The following is a 20,266-nucleotide window of genomic DNA, read 5'->3' as shown; positions in this document are numbered from 1 at the left end:
GCATAATAAGTTATTACTTTATAAACAAATATTAAGACCTGTATGGACTTATGGATGCCCACTACATGGGGGTACTAGACCAAGTAATATAAAAATTATACAAAGATTCCAGAACAAAATACTGAGAAATATTTTAGATGCTCCTTGGTAAGTGACAAACAGTGATCTTCATAAGGACCTAGGAATGGAATCTGGATATAATCATCAAGAAGATGGCAGGAAGTTATGAGTAACAACTTCATAAGAACGAGAATATTGAGGAAATCCAGCTCCTCGATACTACTGGGCAAACTAGAAGATTGAAGAGGACAAAACCTTTTGAACTAGTTTGAGTGATAGGTGATAGTGAAAAGCAGAGCATAGTGCTTGTGTGTCTGTGTATGTTAGAATAGTGCATGATTTTGTTAGATTAGATAAAATACGCTATGGGGTAAGCTCTTCATTTTAAGGAACAGTAGTAATTTAGGTTAAATTAAAATTGCTCATTGGTCAGTTATGACCAGATTGTAATTGTAATGTACAATTCAATACAATGAATCATCATCGTAGTGATGATTATGGAAAAAATATATGACAAGGTTTTGTGCAATAAAAATGTTTATATTTATCAAGGATGTATTATTTGGTATGGTCACATATACTTCTGGTATATCGTCGGTGATGTGACAATACCTTCTATCTGCTTTTTCATGAATTTTGTAGGAGACGAAAAACCATATTTATGTCGCACTATATGATTGGCGTATTTAATTGGCGCACATTGGCAATAATTAATTATTGAATAAATAAATTATTAAAAAAACTTATGTTAATAATAAATTATATAATTTTAATAAATATCAAATATTTGTTGGGAATCTTTCGCAGAAATACGTATAATAAATACGAAAGAAACGCATTATATAATGCGCCGCACGGCTGCGTGCCGCCTATGCGCAGCTGCTTAAAAAAATGAGTGGAGGTGCATAATTAACAATTAAAAAACAACGTCCTATATTGAAATAAGCCCCCATTACTAATCAGAATCTTGAAATTGAATGTTTAAACCTTAACTTAAGCACTTCGCAACCTCAAAAATAAGTTTTTTGGGTTTACAAGCCTCGAAACGCTTATTTTCGCATTTTTCAGATTTTAAATCGCTTATAACTCGAAGCCTATCAACTTTTGAGAAAAATGAAAAGAAACGTCAGGTGATAGAAAACGAAAAGAAGAAGACCAGACAACAATTATTAACAGATCCGGGAGAATGTAAAAAACAAGAATATAGAATATTTCGAGGGAACCTTAAAGCTTTGTATAGAAAGAAAAAGAGATATAAAATTGAGTTAAAATTAAAAAAGATAGTTTGAGTTTAAAAACAAAGAGGTGGGGTCGTTTTATCAAAAAGTTAAGAAGATGGGAAAAGGTTACTAAAGTTACGGTCGTTATATGAAGGTACGTATCCATACAGGGGTGAACCGTGTAGCTCCGTGTAGCTGCTCAAATGGATACGGCATGCGCTCCCCTAAAAAGGTTTGTTCCAACTCGATACAAAACCGTTCTTGAATCGTTACGCACATGCGCAATAACGAATAAGTAACGACAAATGTGTTACTGCGCATACTCGCAACCGTTCGAGAGCGGTTTGTATCGAGTTGGAACAAACCTCATATAAATCGCAAACCGGTTGAATCGAAGAGGGTGAGCGCCGGGCGGAGTTCACCGACGTATCCACTATGTGGAGCTGCTGCACGGAGCGGGGTTCACCCTTGTATGGATACGTACCTTAAAAGGCGAAGATGGAAATTTAATTAATGATCCGGTAGAAATACTGACGGAGTGGAAAAATCACTTCGAAGAGTTATTGAATGGTGAGATGGATATCAGTTAGAGAAGATGAGTTAGTTAAAAGATAGCCTACAGAAGCGGAGGTGGCTACAGCAATATAATAAATGAAAAATAACGTAAGTCCTGGGAAAATGACATATGCTTAAGTATGATCAAAAAAATGATCAAGTATGATCGAGATCAACTGCAGAGAAGGATCTATCAACTAATAGCGCAAATATGGGAAAATGAAATAATGCCAACTGATTGGTATGAGGCCCGCATGTGTCCGCTGCATAAAAATGGAGACAAACTGAAGTGTGACTACTATAGAGGTATAACCTTACTAGATACTGTATACAAAATCTTAGCAAGAATATTGAGGAATATACTAAATTACTTTACCATAAGACTCCTTCAAGAGTACCAGGCCGGCTTTAGAAAGAACAGATCTACTATAGACCAAATCTTCTCCTTAAAAGAGACACCGACAAGTTGTGACGAAGGTAAAATTTCTCTGCAGCAGGTTTCGTTTGTGGAGTTTAGACAAGCATATGATAGAGTCGATATAATCAAAATGTATCGAGCAATTGAAAACTTGTATGGGTATCCCGAAAAAAATGGATCAGACTAGTAATAATGACACTAAATAACTCGTCCTGTGAAATTGCTTGGTACGGTCACATTTCAGATCAATTTGCGGTTGCAAAAGGCTTGAAACAGGGAGATCTTTAATCCACTACATTATTCAGCTTAGTGTTAGAAACTGTAATCAGAAAATGCAACAATAGTGTATCTATCAAACTTTTGAGCTTGACCTGCCATTGTCACTAACGAATTATTAACACTAGTTATGTCAGTTTAGGAATAGGTTGTTACTGATTTTTTACTAGATCGTTACATCAGTGATACATATTACTTAACTCATATTATAGTGTATTAGTTTCATCAAAGTTTACTTCACTTTACTCATAATATTATGTATTTTAGTTATTACTATATTTGAGTAAATGTGTGACTGGTTTTCCACCCTAATAGGTTTAACTGTATAAAGGCCTTTTGATAAATTTTGAAATTATAACTGACAAAATCAGATATTGCATATTAAGATTTTCGGTAAAATTACAACTTCACATATAAAAACCTATGAGGGACATCTTCATAAAATCCGGTTAGTAAAAAACTAGAAAACCTTTACTAAATAAAAAATAGTTAGGCTAGCCTTAATGTATCGTTAAAAATCAAAACTCTTAAATGATGTCAGCTGGTAACAGCAGATTGTTTGATATATATGAAGGCACTCTTTTAACACCTTGAATTGATGCCTAGGATCGATTTTTATAATATTGACATTAACATAACTCTAAAACACACAATTAAACAATAGAAAAGATGCAAAAACTTACGTTTCCAATGGCGTACGCTTGAATAGCGATGGGAGTCTTCGAAACCTCTTTGTCTCCATATTTAGCATCAAGTTTGTACCGTCCGCAGTCATCAGGCACAAATGTTGCACTGTAAGTACCATCGCCATTATCTGTGAGCTTTACAGGCCGCTGCGAACCATCAGGACCAATAATCTTGACATCTAACTCCCCATAACCTGCTTCATTTGTATCAACCATAACGGTAGTAGGAATGGAGGCAGGAATGCCTTGGTCAAAAATGGCCGGTCCACTGAATTTGACTTTCTCTGGCTCCACTGTAGGTTTGACATGAACGGGGAATGGACTGTTGGGAATATTTTTGTCATTGTAAAGAATCTGTGTCTGTAAGTTAGCGCCTTCATTGGGAGGGACGTATGTCACTGTAAAAGTACCATCGTTGTTGTCAACTACTTCCGGTCTCTTTGAAAGAGGTTTGGAATCAGACGTTATATTGACGGCTACAGGAGCCGGCCCAGCTTTAGAAGCATCAATTGTAAAACTTGTAGGTATTCCAGATCTACAATTGGATTTCTCCAATCCAGGCCCGAAGGCTTTTACTAAGTGTTCGTTTGTCTCTGGTTCTACCGAGACCTTGAAAGGAGAGCCAGGAATGTGATTTTCAGTAAACTTGATTGAAATATCGTATTCACCAGGTTCGGTTGGTATATATTCTACAGAGCAAGATCCATCTCTGTTATCTTTGCAAGTCATTTTAGCTTCTGAAGGTCCTTCGATAGCAAGAGACAGACCTCCTGTTCCAGCTTCTTTAGTTTCTACAGTAAACATATTCGATTTATTAAGAATTCCCTTCTGAAGTCCAGGACCGTACGCATGGCACTTTCTAGCGTCACATCCTCTTCTGACATTAACGATAAACGGAGAGCCTGGTACAGGTACGTTGTCGTAGAAAATATCTATGGTATGCTTTCCTTCTTCGAAAGGAGTATAACTCACTTTGTAGGTGCCATCGATTAAAGGTATTATTAATTTCTCGACTTGCGCACCTGATGGGCCGGTTATTGTGCATGTCAATTTGCCATCGTCACTAGATTTTGGAATGCTTCTAGTGTCCACTATAAAATCAGTTGGAGAATCTACATGCACACCTGGAACAAGGATTCTTTATTAGAATTTTAATAAGTTGAATTAGTGAAACAATCGTAACCCTCATGCAAAACATTTAAACAAATTATTTCAAATATACTACTAAAGTTAGTATAAACACACTATAACTCAGGGATCCCGATTTATCCCAATAAGAAGAAAAAAGCTTCATCTGGGTTATTACGTAGCTAAGTTTACTTTACCATTGAAAACAACATAAAACAACGTTGGTAATAATTTGCTTATACAAAATACCTATGTATAAGCATATTATATAGTGCAGTTTTACTGAAGGTAAAAATCATTTATTACCTCCGAGTTCGGTGAACCTTCATCGCTTTTCATGAAAATTGGTGAGTGGTAAGAAACAAAAGTGACATAGTGCCAACTTGCCCTTTTACCCTGGGGGTGGATGCTACTCCTTCTCGGGGGTGAAAATTATTTTATAAAAATAACCCTATAAATTGATACAGCGACAAATTCTAAGCGAAATGTGTTATATCAAGATATTAAAATAAATCAATACTTTTTTCATATATCAATATTCAATCAAGCCGTTTTACGTAAGATACTCAAAAACTATGTTATTATTACTTTTCACAAAAATGTTATTATTACTAAAATTGAAGCTAAAAAAATCAAATAAACTCCTTATTTGAAAAACCTTTTAGTATTAATTATTCAAAGTGACTTATAGGTAATTGAATGTATATTTTTTTTCGGCAAGTACCCAAATCTAAGTATTCAAGCTTAAATAACGAGGAAACGATGCATTTTATAACTTATACTTACTAACTTGTCAAAGTACTCAGAAATACCTATCAAATAAGCTCCAGAAGAAGTTGATAGCATCAAAATTTATGCTCCAAAATTGTTTTCAAAAAAATGTGATGATTTTTTCTAATATAACTCCGTTAATTTTTATGGCATCAGGTTCATCAAAAAACCATTTGAAATGCAATTACAAGGACTATAACATCATATTAAATTTAATCTTTTATATTACTTATTTTTAAAAGATAATAGGTTAAAAGGCACCAGTTACATGGTTCTCGCAGTAAAATTGAGGCTTTAAACGTTTCTATCACGGGTTATTTTTTTATCCTACAAAAATAAAAATCGTAAAATTTTTGTTATAAAGCTCAAATTTCATTCTCTATAAATATTCGAAGTATTTTTGAAGTTATTATCAAAAGAAGATAAAATTTACGAAAATTTGAAAAATTATAATTTTTTAAATTATATTTTTTTTTTCAAAAATATACATTCTAAACTGGTCAAAATGTTTGAGGTCATTACTTATGCTAAAGTAATCGAAGTTTCATAAGAATTACTATAAATTTTAAACTTTGTGGAAATGGTGTATGTTTTATTTTTCACTTTTTCATAAAAAAATTCGAAAGGGTCCTCTTTTTTCATCATAACTCGCTTAATTTTGAGTACTTTGACAAGTGTTTAGTAAGAATATTTTGTAAAATGCATCGTTTTTCCATTAATTAAGCTTGAATATTTAGATGTGAGTACTAGCCGAAGAAAAATATACATTCAAGTACCTATAACTCATTTTTTATTTTTTATTAGCTTCAATTTTGGTAATGATAACTTTTTTGTAGAAACTGTTTGTAAGTTTTGAGTTATTTATCAAAAACCGCTTTAAAACATGAATTTTTTTCACAAAAAATTAAAATCTTTGATTTTTGATAACTGTATAATTATTAATTTATTTTAGTAACTTAATATAACAAAATTTGCTTAGAATTTGTCCCTCTATCGATTTATGGGGTTATTTTTAATAAAATAATTTTCAGCCTCCGAGAAGGAGTGGCATCCACCCCAGGGTAAGAGCGCAAGTTGGCACCATGTCACTTTTGTTTCTTGAGTTTTCCTCTTACTGCTCACCAATTTTCATGAAAATCGATTTAAAGAAATCGGAGATGAAAACCTTCAGTGATTGCACTAATAACACAATCGCTTACATGTTAATAAAATGGTTAATTTTTAATACTATGTTTATTATAAATACACACTAATTTTAAGAGCAGAAAAATAGTGTTAAGCAAGACAAGATCATTAATTATGCAGGTAATAAAACATGGCAGTATATGCTTAGCTACAACAACTGAAACACATCTGTTACTGAGATTATATCAAACAGTTTCATTTGTTAATTACATACTTAACCACTGAAATAAACAATCTAAGATACTATATCTTAGTTTTAGCAAATGAGAATTATTACCACAATTAATAATTCTAATTACATAAAACACTTTTCTACTATTCAATTATTAACACAATCTTAATTGTCATGACAAATTAGAAAATCCAAATTTATGCAACCACTGCAGACAAGGATGAAGACACAATGGAGTGTTGCTGAAGACACAATAGAGCCTTCTATGAAGCTAACTAAAAGACATGACATAAATATTATAATGAAACATTTAAACGCTAAAGTGGGCCAAGGAAAAGTGTAAAATTCTTTGGGACGACATAGACTGGGGGCGAGGAATAAACGTGGCGATAGGTTGCTTGACTTCTACATCAATCTTCTTCTTCAAGTGCCATCTTTCCTTGAATCGTTCCCTGCATAATGAATTGAAGGGCTTAATGTGAAACAATGACAAGCCTCAAAAAGGTAAAAGTTGACTTTAAATGTTAAAAATAATATTAAAAAATCCAGTAACAACTTTTATTTTTTTAGTTTAGATATTTCGATGCATCATGCCCTATGGGACTATAGTTGACAACAAAATTAATCAAATTACTTGAAACTCGAGAAAAAACAGCCTTTATTTAAAAAAATGTAGCTTGTTTCATTATTCCATTAATAATAACCAAATTTTATATATATGTAGATTCAGAATTTTCTATTATTGACTGAGTTCGGGGAGGTTTCAACCCTATAGGTGTTAAACAGTGTTTATTTCTTTGTCTCCATCAACTTGTTAACATTTTTGTCGGGTGTGTTTGGTTTTGTCCGTTTTATTGACTAATCTTGTTCATTATCCTACAACCAAATGCAATAATATAGCAAGTCACGTCACAAGCCACTACATTAATCGTGAATGGTAATAATGTGACAAGCCACATTTAGAAAAAAATTACATATCGCTGAATTTTCATTACTTGAGTCATTTCTAGATTGTACATAGTCAGGGTCACGATAACTGCCATCGAATGTCAAGTCAACTTTCCTATTTTTCTATCTAGAATCGCCAGAACTCAATAATTATCCGAAACGCTTCCGCCCATGTTCGCCATTTTGATGTGGCTTATGTCGAGTAGATACTAGAGACAAACTAGGCCTATGCAATAGTGTGACCATAAATTTATCGGGCCATCTATTAACGAAGGGCTGAGATAATTTGTTAGTGGCTTGTTATACTATTACTTTAACCAAGAATAATACTAACTCTTTTTGAACTCATGTGTGGCTTGTCATTGTTTCACATTAAGCCCTTCAATTGATGTGTTCCTCTCTCCACGTGTAATATGTCCGAGATATTCCATCTTGTTTTGATTGTATTTCCATTGAAATCAATCAAATAACAAGGAAAGGTTAATGCAAGTTAACAGGGTCATTGCTATTAACTCGCATTAACCTTTCCTTGTTATTTGATGGGTCTAGGACATTTTCGCCGTCGCCATTTCGCCGTCGCCGTCGAGCCATTTCGCCGTCGCCATTTCGATGTTAGCATTCGTACTTATAATTTCGGGATGATCATTACTTGTATATACGTTTTGAATGGTTTTCGAACGATTATATACTATCACTTTTGCATAATGAAGTTTTTTATTTTTGATACAGTAAAAACAATTGAAATTTAATCTACATATTTATCTATTTAATGATGTATTCTAATTATACTCTTCTTTGTTGTCCTTAATTTCCCAGAAATAATAGGTTAAATTTAAAATTACAAACAATAGGTGACTATTAAAGGTTGGCAGGTACATCAGGTACCGTTAACATCAGCATTTTATTTACACTGACATTTAGTATAAAAAAAGTTAGTATGTTATCACGTTCTTGCGACATTTAGTATAAAAAAAGTTAGTATGTTATCACGTTCTTGTAAACTTAACCAATGCCGGGATGGCGACGGCGAAACGGCCGACAGCGAACTGGCTCAACGGCGAAACGGCCGACGGCGAAGTGGCTCGACGGCGAAACGGCGACGGCGAAACGTCCCAGTCCGTTATTTGATTGTTTGAAACATTCTAAACGTTTGGCATTTCTTTCCTCAGGTAGCTCTAGCTTCCTCCGTTGATATGTTAGTTGCTGCTCTGGAATCCTCAGGGTCTTCTAAAATTACAGCCACAAATTGGTTGCATTGCTCCTGTAGTGATCCTTTCCCAAGTTAACATACACCTATTCTAACTTGGATATACCATACTTACGACTAATAAGTCAGAAACACGTGTCTATGGTTGCATTTCATCTTGGGCGTATTTTGTTTTTTTTTCATCCTTGTCGCGAAATATGCTGATATGTACTTCATACCTTGATTCTACTATTAACTCGCATTAACCTTTCCTTGTTATATTTTTTGACCACTCGGATCGAAATCCACCTTCGAAATTCGTAATCAGCAGCCAAAAATCCATAAGAAACCATGTAGTTTGTCCATCAGAATTGAAAAGGCCACGGTGGCCTAGCTGGCGCCTGCACTAGTTAACGCATAGTTGTTAAACATAATAATATACTGTTGAATTGATTTCTTTATCTTTGATGGTTTTGTACCTGACCCCAAAAAAACACATAACGAATATTTTAATATCTTTTGGTCGTAAATAAACGTACAAAGTATAGTTAGTGTCTAAGCCAAGTTTTATTGAGATGATATTGTGTTCGTCGGAATAATTGTCAGGGTGCCAACATAAAACAAACCTTTTAATTAATTTTAGGAATATTTTATACACTAGCTGAGTTTGTCCTATAAACAATTTTAGAGTGTTATCAGGTAGAAAGTGGTTTAACTTTTCGTCTTTATATTTTCTGATTTTTTTTTTATTTTTGCGCTGCGAGTGATGTTAACTTTAAATAATTAAATTTCATAATTTGTTAAATTATTCTTAAAAACTATCAAACATCAAATAAAACAAGAAATAAAAAAACCCAAAGGGGCAAAACAAGTAAAGTGAAGAACATATACTGAGTAAATTAGAAATGACCCTGGAAATCTAATGCCGGATTTATACTCAGCCTTTGCCACTGCTAATGCCGCTGTCGGAAATATTGCCCGAAATACGATATCGACGTGAGTGAAGTGTTCACACCAGTCCTCACCAATGTCGACAATGTCCTCATGACTAATACTCACTCGCATTCGCGCTGCCTCTCCTTTGACTCCGTCCCAAAACCGACTTTTTGGGGAGCGCCGTGCAATGGCAGTAGCATGAGCAGCAGCAGCGCGAGTGAGCTATTTACACATACCCGCTGCCCACTTCCCTGCCCAATTCCCTGTCCAACAGGACTGAGTGTAAATCCGGTATAAAGAATAAGCTTGATCCAAAAAGTTTGAATACAAGCAGCCACTACTAATAGTCTAGGCGTCAAATAGAGGTCACCGTGTCCTTTTCAATTCTGATGGACAAACTCAATGGTTTCTTATGGATTTTTGGCTGCTGATTACGAATTTCGAGGGTTTATTTCGATCCGAATGGTCAAAAATTTGTTATAAACAATTTAATTGTTTATAGGGCTCTGGCTCATAAACTAAAAGAGATAAAAAAATGTTTCAAATAAAATTTGTTCCTCAATAAAAAACGAAGAAAAAACGTTTACTACACTTAAATCCAAGAATTAGAACTTAAGATATTGTAAAATTAGTGCACAATGCAAATTGCAGATTGCAAAATAAGTATGTTTCGAAATTTTATCGAACTTAACTTCGCTTCTACGCAAGCAAATGAGCCTTAAAAGGTCTCATTTCAAAGTTTAATTAATAGGCTTCCAAACAAAGTTTGCTTAATTACTTTATCTTAATTTGATTTAAAGTTATAGGGGAGAGTCGGCTATTGGTACGCACCTAAGGTTAATTCAGGATATTTCTCAAACTTGAAACATTTCAAATTTCAACTTTTTTGAAGATATACTTCAAAGGCCTAGCTTTATTGGTAGGGACCGCATTAAATGAATGGTTGAACAGTAGAACAGTGAGAGGCGAAAATTTCCAATTAGTGTAACGCGCACAATTACCCGGCCTATTCGGCTAATGGTGCGCATATGTCGGATAACTTTGCACAATAATAGAACTTAAAAATATCCTTCAAAAATGTAGTTTATTAAACATAAATATTAAAGGGACAAACAGATATACAGAAAATATAAGAAACCAAATTACAGATTTGTTAAAAAATCTAAGTATCGCAGAAGTCAGAAATATATCCTTCTGGACTATCATATTGTGTACACATGGCATGAGGCCATTGAAAATATATCGAACACTTGCACCACACCTCGTCTTTTTTACTACCGTCACCACGATACACACGTCATTTTCATCTGACACGAGATAGCCCAACTCATCATAATTGCATAGTTCACTCTCTGAAATATATTCGGAGCTATTTCTCTTTGCCTTTTTGTCTATTTTAACGCTTCTTTAACGCCTGTTTACGTTATATGACGCAGTCACAAATCGTAAAGAGATGCCTTTATTTACCTTGCCGGCTAATGGTGCGCAATGCGCACCTTTAGACGATCTTACACTTCACCACATAACACAAAATTGGATAAACACAAAAGACAATCTAGCAAAACTAACTACACCAGGGTCTAAAATGGCAAATAAATCAAATGTATATGTACTTTTTAAACTGTATTTCTGTCAAGAAAAAAAAATGATCGCTTATGTTCTCAAAAACAAAAACAATATCATACCACGTGAAAACATGTAAACGAAAACTGCCAACAGGTAAACTATCTCCCAACGTTCGTTTGTGTAAGATACATCTGGTAGTTGCTAATAGATGGCCCTACAATATAGTTTTTGCAATTTTATTCAATAGGGGGTAAGAAACATTGATGCGGACAATTACCCGAGGAGCATCATTAGCCGACTCTCACCTACCCGTTTGAAGTGATAATTTTCCTAAAAAAATTGTACATTAATTTGTTTATAAGGGCTTGAAGCAAATTTGAGCTATAAACATTTATACTTTAATTTACAATAATGATAGAAGAATTCAATAGGAACATTATGAGCTTGGAAAATGTTCGTAAGTTCATTTTTGGCCAAGATATCGATATTTTAATGGCACGTTATGAGGCGCAAGATCGGCTAACTGTCAAGTATTTTTCGACGCTTTATCGATCGTAACTCGGCTTCTACGCATGCAAATGAGCTTTTCAGGTCTCATACTTTATCTTCATTTGTTTCAAAGTTATGCTCGTTTAAAGTTATAATTTTCGTAAAAAATTTGTACCTTAATTTGTTTATAAGGATTTTTAGTAAATTTGAGCAATAAACATTTATACTTTAATTAACATTAATAATAGAAGAACTCAAAAGGAATATTTTGAGGTTAGGAAAGTTGCATCGAAAAATACTTGACAGTGAGCCGACCATACGCCTCATAGCGCGCCATTATAATATCGATATCTTGGCCAAAAATAAAACTTACGAACAATTTCGTAAGCTCAAATTGTTCATTTTAAGTTCTTCTACCATTATTGTTAATTAAAGTATAAATTTCTATAGCTCAAATTTGCTTAAAACCTTTATAAACAAATTAATGTGCATTTTTTAAAGAAAATTTTAACTTCAAACGGGTATAACTTTAAAACAAATGGAGGTAATGTAATTTAACAAACTTTGTTTTGAAGTTTATTAATAAAGCTTTAAAATGAGACCTTCTAAGGCTAGTTTTCATGCGCAGAAGCCGAGTTACGAGCGATAACGCTTCGAAAAATACTTATTTTGTAATTTGCATTGTGCACTAATTTTACAATATCTTGAGTTCTTATCATTTGATTTAAGTTAAGTAAACTTTTTTTTGTTTGTTTTTTAGTAAGGAACAAATTTTATTTGAAACATATTTTCTGATCTCTTTTAGTTTATGAGCCAGAGCCTTATAAACAATTAAATTGTTTATAAAAATTTTTTGACCACTCGGATCGAAATCCACCCTCGAAATTAGTAATCAGCAGCCAAAAATCTATAAGAAATCGTTGAGTTTGTCCATCAGAATTAAAGAGGACACGGTGACCCCTAGGGCGCCTAGACTATAACATAAAAAATGCTAATTGGAAAAGCCAACGAACGCACGATATTGGTTTTTATCGATTTCGAGAAAGCTTTTAATAACATCCAAGTGGTTACAAGCACACTAAATAAAGGCAGTGTAGACCACTGATGTGCTGAAAATTAACAAGTAGTATATTTAACAAAGCCACAACAACAATAAAAATATACGCAGAAGCAGTAGGAACACCGATAAATAAACAGATTAAGCAAGCAGGGCTTTAGGAGATATAATGTATTACATAAAATTTTAAACAGTGTGGAAAAATTTATCAACTAAACGTAGAAAACTAGATAAATTAGCTACAAATGTTGGGCTTAGAGTAAGTATAGTAATACATTAAAAAAGATGAAAAATATACAAGCAAACCTAAGACTAGAATAATGATAATAAATAATAGAATAAATGAATATACAGGGTGTCCAGAAACTCTCCTGGCAAACGAAGACAGGAGATAATTTTAAGACAATTTAATCCCATGCACCTAGTCCGAAAATACTTTCTAAGGGAGCTATAGAGCGTTTCACGTTAAGAATAGAACATTGCGGAGATAGTCCCATGTATTTCTTACGGACGATAAAAGCGCGCCGATACCACGCCGTGCTGACTAGAATGAATCGTATATATTCAGTCTAGTGTCCACCCGTGCGCGAGAGGTTTGGCAACACTGATCTCCGTAAGCGTAACGTTCTATTCTTAACTTGAAACAAAGTATAGAGCTCTTTGAAGATGGCGTCTTGTAATTAGATGGACTTTCACAGAGACAAGTGTTGCACAGAGGCAAGTGCAAAAAAAGGAAATGAAAAGGTAGACCACAAATTAGATGTGCAGGCGACTTCAAAAAATTGCAGGTCTGAGGTGGATATCAAGAAACATGTAAGAATGGATGAAATTGGGGGACTTACATATATCAAATATTTGGTTAATGAAGCTGAAATATATAGATTTATTATTCTCGTTCGAGAACAATATACATATATACATAGCAAATTTAACTGTATATTGTAACATTTACTTAATTATTGTTATATATGTTTTATATAAAAAAATAAGTTCAATATGATAAAAATATTTCTTTTCCTTTCCCAGGCTTCCCGGGCTAAAAACCTCCTCGGATGAAAAAAATAACATAGATTTCCATATCGTTTTCCGCCATACAAGGGGGATTTTAGGGCGAAGCCCGGGTGTCGGAGTGACAAATTTTTTTTGCATCTTTTTTGCGGTCCCAAAATTGATATTTTTATCAAACTTTAGCTTGTTCGTATGATTTTTAGAAGTTGAGTGGTATTATACAGATAGGTATTTATATAGATAGGGTTATTATCAAACACTACAAAAATGAAAAGTTAGAAACTCAGAAATATATCACAACACAAATCAAAACGTTTAGCGTAAAACACTCGACACACCCAGGTTTACCATGCAACTGGACTCCACTGCCAGACACCTTTATCCTGCTCATGTCTACATCTGGTACAATAATAGCTTGAAACGGACTTCCAGGTATATGCTGATCATTAAAAGTAATATTAATTCCGTAATCCCCAATTTCAGTTGGTAAGTACGCCACTGAACAAGTACCATCACCGTTATCTCTACAATTAATAGCTGCTTCGCAAGGTCCTTCTACGGTGACTCCAAGGCCTCCTTGACCGGCGCCTCGAGTATCTATCATAAATTCAGCAGGTCTGTTCACTATGCCCCTGTGTAATCCAGGGCCAGTGGCTTTTACTTTTAGGGGGTCAGAGCCCGTTAAGCAAGTCAGCCTGAACGGTCTGTGTGAAATAGGCTCCCCACCAAAAGAAATTCCTAGTAAATATTCCCCTAACTGTGTCGGTGTGAAATTAACAAGATATCCTTCGTGAGTGGGGATTACGTGCGCTTTAACTTTGCTTCCTGATGGGCTAGTTATTGCTATGGAGAATTCTGCTTTACCAGCGTCTTGAGTAATGACTCGGAATTGCTGCAGACTGTTGACTGGGGCAGCTAGGTTTTCAAGAGGAACACAATTTTATGTTAGAATATAGTAGTACTACCACATGTATATTATGTATAATTAATCATAATTAATAAAACATAAATAATGGTATATCGATATACAATCCAATTTTATTTTGTTTAAAATTTATTAATGATCTTATCAACTTTTATCATTGCTTGCATTTTTCCTGCTAATTCCGTAACATGTAATCCATAAAAAATATAGTGTGTTTCATTAAGAATTACCAATCTCTGAGTTGTAGATTCTAGACCTCAAAATATTACCCATTATGTGAACAATATTTAGCCCAAATCACTTAAATAAAATGTGGCCCCTTACTGAGTTAGGTACAGGATGTTTTATTTAAAAATTTAAAACTTATCATCATCATCCAACCAATTTATATCCACTGCTATACACAGGTCTCCCCTAATTGTTTCCACACTTCACGGTTTTGTGCTGATTGTTGCCAGTCTTTGCTAATCCGCCTGATATCATTTGTCCATCGTGTAGGCGGCCTTCCTCTACTGCGTTTATCTTCTCTTGGTCTCAATTCCATAAGCTTTCGTGTTCATCTTGAAACCTTCAGCCTAGCGACGTGTCCTGCCCAGTTTCATTTGAGCTTGGTGACACGTTCTACAACATCTGTGATACCGGTTCTTTGTCTAACATCTTCATTTATTATTTTATCCCGTAGGGTTACGCCCAGCATGGATCTTTCCATACGCCTTTGAGCAACCCTCATTTTCGACGCTGTTGCCTTAGAGTCAGTGTCTCTGCTCCATATGTCATAACCGGTAGCACACATTGATCAAACACTTGTATTTTTAAAGTTGCCCAAACAAGAGTTAATCTTCTTTTTATTTCGCATGTTTGGTTATCTCTGCCAATTCTAATTTCGTGACCTAAGTAATTGTACTTTTCCACTAGTTCTACTTCTTGTTCACGTATAATCAGCTGTCCACTAGGAATCAGATTAGTCATAAATTTAGTTTTAGTAAAGTTCATTTTCAGGTCTATTTTCCAGCAGATAGCGTTTAACTCATTTAGCATTTGCACTAGTGTAGGTACTATACACACTATACAATTATGTTAAATAAACGTTTCTGGACTGTTACCAGAGGCGTATGACAGGGGACGGTGAATGGTTGACACTTCCCAAATTCTAATCCACTGGCGGAATTACCATTTTAGCGCAATTTTTCGATTCTCCAATACTCTCTATGTAAATAAAATACTCTTCACTCATAACAATAAAGTCATTAGTTTTCGAAATATTTGTTAAACATGTAATGACACAGATATTTTGATTAATGTATTGTGCTGCTTAATTTTTAATTTCAAATATCTCGAAAACTAATGATTATATCGTTGAAACTGAAGAGTATATATTATTCATTTTTAACGATAAGATCATTAGTTTTCGAGATATTTGAAATTAAAAATTAAGCAGCACAACTAACACATTAATCAAAATATCTGTGTCATTACATGTTTAACTTTAACTTCAAATATCTCGAAAACTAATGACTTTATCGTTACGAGTGAAGAGGATGTTATTTACATAGCGAGTATTGGAGAATCGAAAAATTGCACTAAAAAGGCAATTCCGCTAGTGGCGTAGAATATGGGGAAGGGTCAAAAATTCACTGTTCGCTCTCGTACGCCTCTGGTAATAGGTGGAAACGTTTATTTAACATAATTTTATAGTATGTATAGTAACTACACTTTCTGCCAAGTATGCAAAAGAATACGTCGAATAGTTTTAAAATACTGAGCAAAAATATTTTTAAATTCTTAAATAAAACTGTAACTGTAACTCAGTAAGGAGCCATATTTTATTTTAATTTTTGAGGTCTAGAATCTACAACTCAGAGATTGGACATTCTTAAAGAAACACCCTGTATTTATAATCCCATTTATCCTAACCTTTATTGTTACCTAATATAAATATTTGGAATGGATATAAAAAATTTACGATCATATGCGTTTTAATTTTGGTTGTTTAGTTAGTTTCTTGTGGCTATTTACGTTCTGGTTATTACATTTTCATTAACCGTAAATATATTACGACATATATATATTTTGACTTTGTATTGTATTTTAAAAATACAACATAAAATGAAATTTCTATTTTAAAAATGATTTCCGAGCTGCAAGTCATGGGCATCGTTCACTTGAAGATAACATAAAATACAGCAGTGCCCCCGTATACAGGAATATGTTCCGTACACTACCCCTGTACAATTAAGACATGTACCTACATACATGAAATTATTAATACAATTTCAGTTGTGTGAACTGTATGATTTTAGCTTGCTGGTTTAAGTGGAATTTAGAGGGATTATGATATATAGACAATATTATAAGTGTATAAAAAAATCTTACCCAAAGTCACTGTTTGGTCATGTTCACCCGCGTCTCGATTAAACATATATGCCGGTTTTACAAGCGGTTGTTTCTCGTGCGAGGTTTAATTGTTTGTAGCGGATTAACAATTTGTCAATATCGGATTTTCGTCTTATATTAGAGAGGTGTGTTGCAAACGAAAGCTAAAGCGTCGTTTAGACACAGCGATAAGTCACAGCAACTTATTGTGATGACAAGTTGATGTGATTTGTTGATGATTGAAACGCTGTTTAGACGCTGCGATATATTGCTGTGATTTATCGCGATGTGATTGACCACAACAAGTTGAAGAGAGGAGTATTGTGTACACTTTACACCCTTCAATGAATTATAACGAGTTTTCATCCTAACAAATAGATCTTGTTACCTTCTTCATAACAAAAATATAAAGGTTGGGTATGTTATACAGGGTATTTACAAAGTTATAACCAATTTTATATGAAAATCGTAACAAGTTCAACTCACTGTATAAATAAAAATAAGCACAACGGCAATGATTTATTGATGCCATATTTTTTTATTTATTGTCAAAATTTTTAAAAATGATTGACATTGCTAATTTACTTTATATCTAATACAGGGTGAGTTAAAACTCAAGTACATTATTTTCTCAGTAAAATTTAAATGGGATACCCTGTATTTTATATCACTATTGAAAAGTACCATTACCGTACTTTAATTTGTATACAACATTCCCTATGTCTAAATTTATTAGTTTTCGAGATATTTTCATTTTTCAATGGACCAATAGCGAGGCTACCCAGATCACCAGAATTTAATAAACTGGACTGATTTTTTGGGGTTACTTTTAGAATAGAATGAAGGTTATAAAATACCTCCAACAACAAGAGATGAGATAAAAAATAGAATAAAAAGTGTATTTCGAAGTGTTAATTTACAAATGCTTCGTAGTGTAACTCATTCAATGACCGTTTTTAGACATGCATAAAATGTGTTAGCCGGTAATTTTGAACAACTTTGTAATTATATAAATATTTAAAATATTTTAATTTTTTCAAAAATTTTGTGTTTTGTGTTCATGTTTTTTTGTAAAATTTTTTACTGATAAATTATTTTTCGTTTTTTATTTGTTACATTGGTACATTTACATACAAAAGTAGTTTTTAATTGTTTCAAAAATTGTGTAAGTATGTTGTGGTTGTGTCTTTTTTTTGTAAAATTTATTACTAATAAATAATTTTTCTTTATTTGCTACATTATTACATTTATTACCAGATTGATAATCAGTACTTAATCGTAAATTGTCAGTTTTAGACAATTCAGTCATGGCTTACTCAAAATTTGCAAAGTTTTAGACCCCTAATTAATAATTTGCTCTGAAAAATGAAAATATCTCGAAAACTAATAAATTTAGATAATGTTTTATAAAAATAAAATACGGTAATGATACTTTTCGATAGTGACATAAAATACAGGGTGTTTTATTTAAAATTACTGAGAAAATAATGTAGGTACTTGCGTTTTGACTCACCCTGTATTCAATATAAAGAAAATTAGCAATATCAATAATTTGTATACACCGTTCTTAGGCGTCAACGCCCTTCGGTAGGGATCTATGGAGGAGTATCACCAAGCCGGAAGCCCTTATCCCTTCCCGTACCGCTCCTCCATAGGCCGATCAGACGCCAGTTTATTCCAGACCAAGCCGTAGACTCTATTGAGTTTTATACTACGGCGTTGGCCTTTTATAAATTTCATGACCTAGCTGAGGCTCGAACCAGCGACCACAAATCGCAAATCCACTAAACTTGTCGATCGACTGAGCCCCAGCTAACTGGACCGTCAAGACCGACTATCAATAATTTATGATATTAAAATACGAACGAACTCCTAAAGTACGGAGAACAAGATCTAACTAAACAACTATTAAAACTAATACAAAACATAATAGAACAAAACAGAATAATGAATATCAAGCATCCACAAGAATGGAGAGCAAGCATTCTAATACCTCCCTTCAAAAAATGAGACAAATCGTACTCGGAGAATTATACAGGAATTAACTTATTACATACAACATTAAAATTAACAACCAAAGTGATAACACACAAATTGACTGAAATTATACCATTAGCAGAAGAACAACAAGGTTTTAGGTCGGGAAGGTCATGCACTGACGCTGTATTTATAATGAGGTAAGTTCAAGAGAAATCGTTGGAATACAACAAACCAGCATATTTATGTTTCGTGGACCTTAAGAAAGCATTTGACATGGTCAAATTAAAGGACGTTATCCATTTGTTATACTCGAGGGAGGTACCTCTAGGAATCATTAAAACGATCGAAAACATCTACCAGGACCACACAATAAAACTAAAAGTGAAAGATGAACTAACTGACCTAATTGAAGCCGGCAATGGGATAAGACAGGGGAATTCATTGAGTCCTTTATTGTTCAACCTGATTATGGACGAAATAATAAAAAAATAAGAACTAAAAAGGATACCAAATGGGAGACAAACAACTCAAAATAATCTTCTATGCATACGATGCAATACTAATCTCTCAAAATGAAGATGATTTACAACGTATTCTGCACCAACTTAACATAACCGCCAGAAAATTTAACATGTTAATTTCCCCAAAAAAGACAAAATGCATGGTTATAACAGCAGATCCAATAAGATTTAAATTGGAGCTGGAAGGTCAGATAATAGAACAGGTGATGTAGTTTAAATACCTAGACATCACACTATCTAGCTACAGAAGGCTCGAAACAGAAGTGGAAGGTCAAGTTAATAGAGCAAACAGAGCCGCAGGTTGCCTGAATGACACAATATGGAGAAATAAAAATATCGGAAAAGATATGAAAGGCAGAATTTACAAAACAGTCATCAGAACAATAATGACTTTTGCGGCAGAAACACGACCCGACACAGAGAGGACAAAAAGATTGCTCGAAACAGCGGAGATGAAAACCCTTCGAAAAATCGATAGTAAGACTGTACGGGACAGAGCTAGAAGTGCAGATATACGACAGAAGACAGGGTAAGAAACAGAAGAATAGAATGGAATGACTGCATAAGCCGAATGACAACAGAGTAGTCAGGACAGCGAGAGACGGTGTCCCAATAGGAAGACGATCAGTGATAAGACCACGAAAACGATGGAACGAAAACTTACTAGAGGCACATTGAAAAAAACAGACAGTCATGTCTATACAAAAAGAAGAAGAAAAAGAATAATTTATGAAAATTTTGATAATAAATAAAAAAATATGGCATCAATAATCCATTGCTTTTGTGCTTATTTTTATTTATACAAT

General features: G+C 33.8%; 1 protein-coding gene across 3 annotated transcripts in view; it reads right to left on the bottom strand.

The window, feature by feature from the left end:
• The window catches only part of LOC126893461 (filamin-A), a 510,728-nt gene that overhangs the window by 234,638 nt on the left and 255,824 nt on the right, over nt 1–20,266 (bottom strand). For 2 of the 3 annotated variants that reach the window (XM_050663672.1, XM_050663673.1), the window contains exons 10-11: nt 14,010–14,576; nt 3,213–4,339 (exon numbers count right to left, since the gene is read on the bottom strand). In XM_050663672.1, the coding sequence (XP_050519629.1) occupies nt 3,213–4,339; nt 14,010–14,576 (1,694 nt within the window). The remainder of the gene's footprint in view (nt 1–3,212; nt 4,340–14,009; nt 14,577–20,266) is intronic. The other variant, XM_050663674.1, reaches the window with a different exon arrangement.

Source organism: Diabrotica virgifera, chromosome 10 (assembly GCF_917563875.1).
Source record: "Diabrotica virgifera virgifera chromosome 10, PGI_DIABVI_V3a".
Lineage (NCBI taxonomy): Eukaryota > Metazoa > Arthropoda > Insecta > Coleoptera > Chrysomelidae > Diabrotica > Diabrotica virgifera.
Note: the sequence above shows the minus strand (reverse complement) of the source record. Positions and strands in the feature narration are given on the sequence as shown.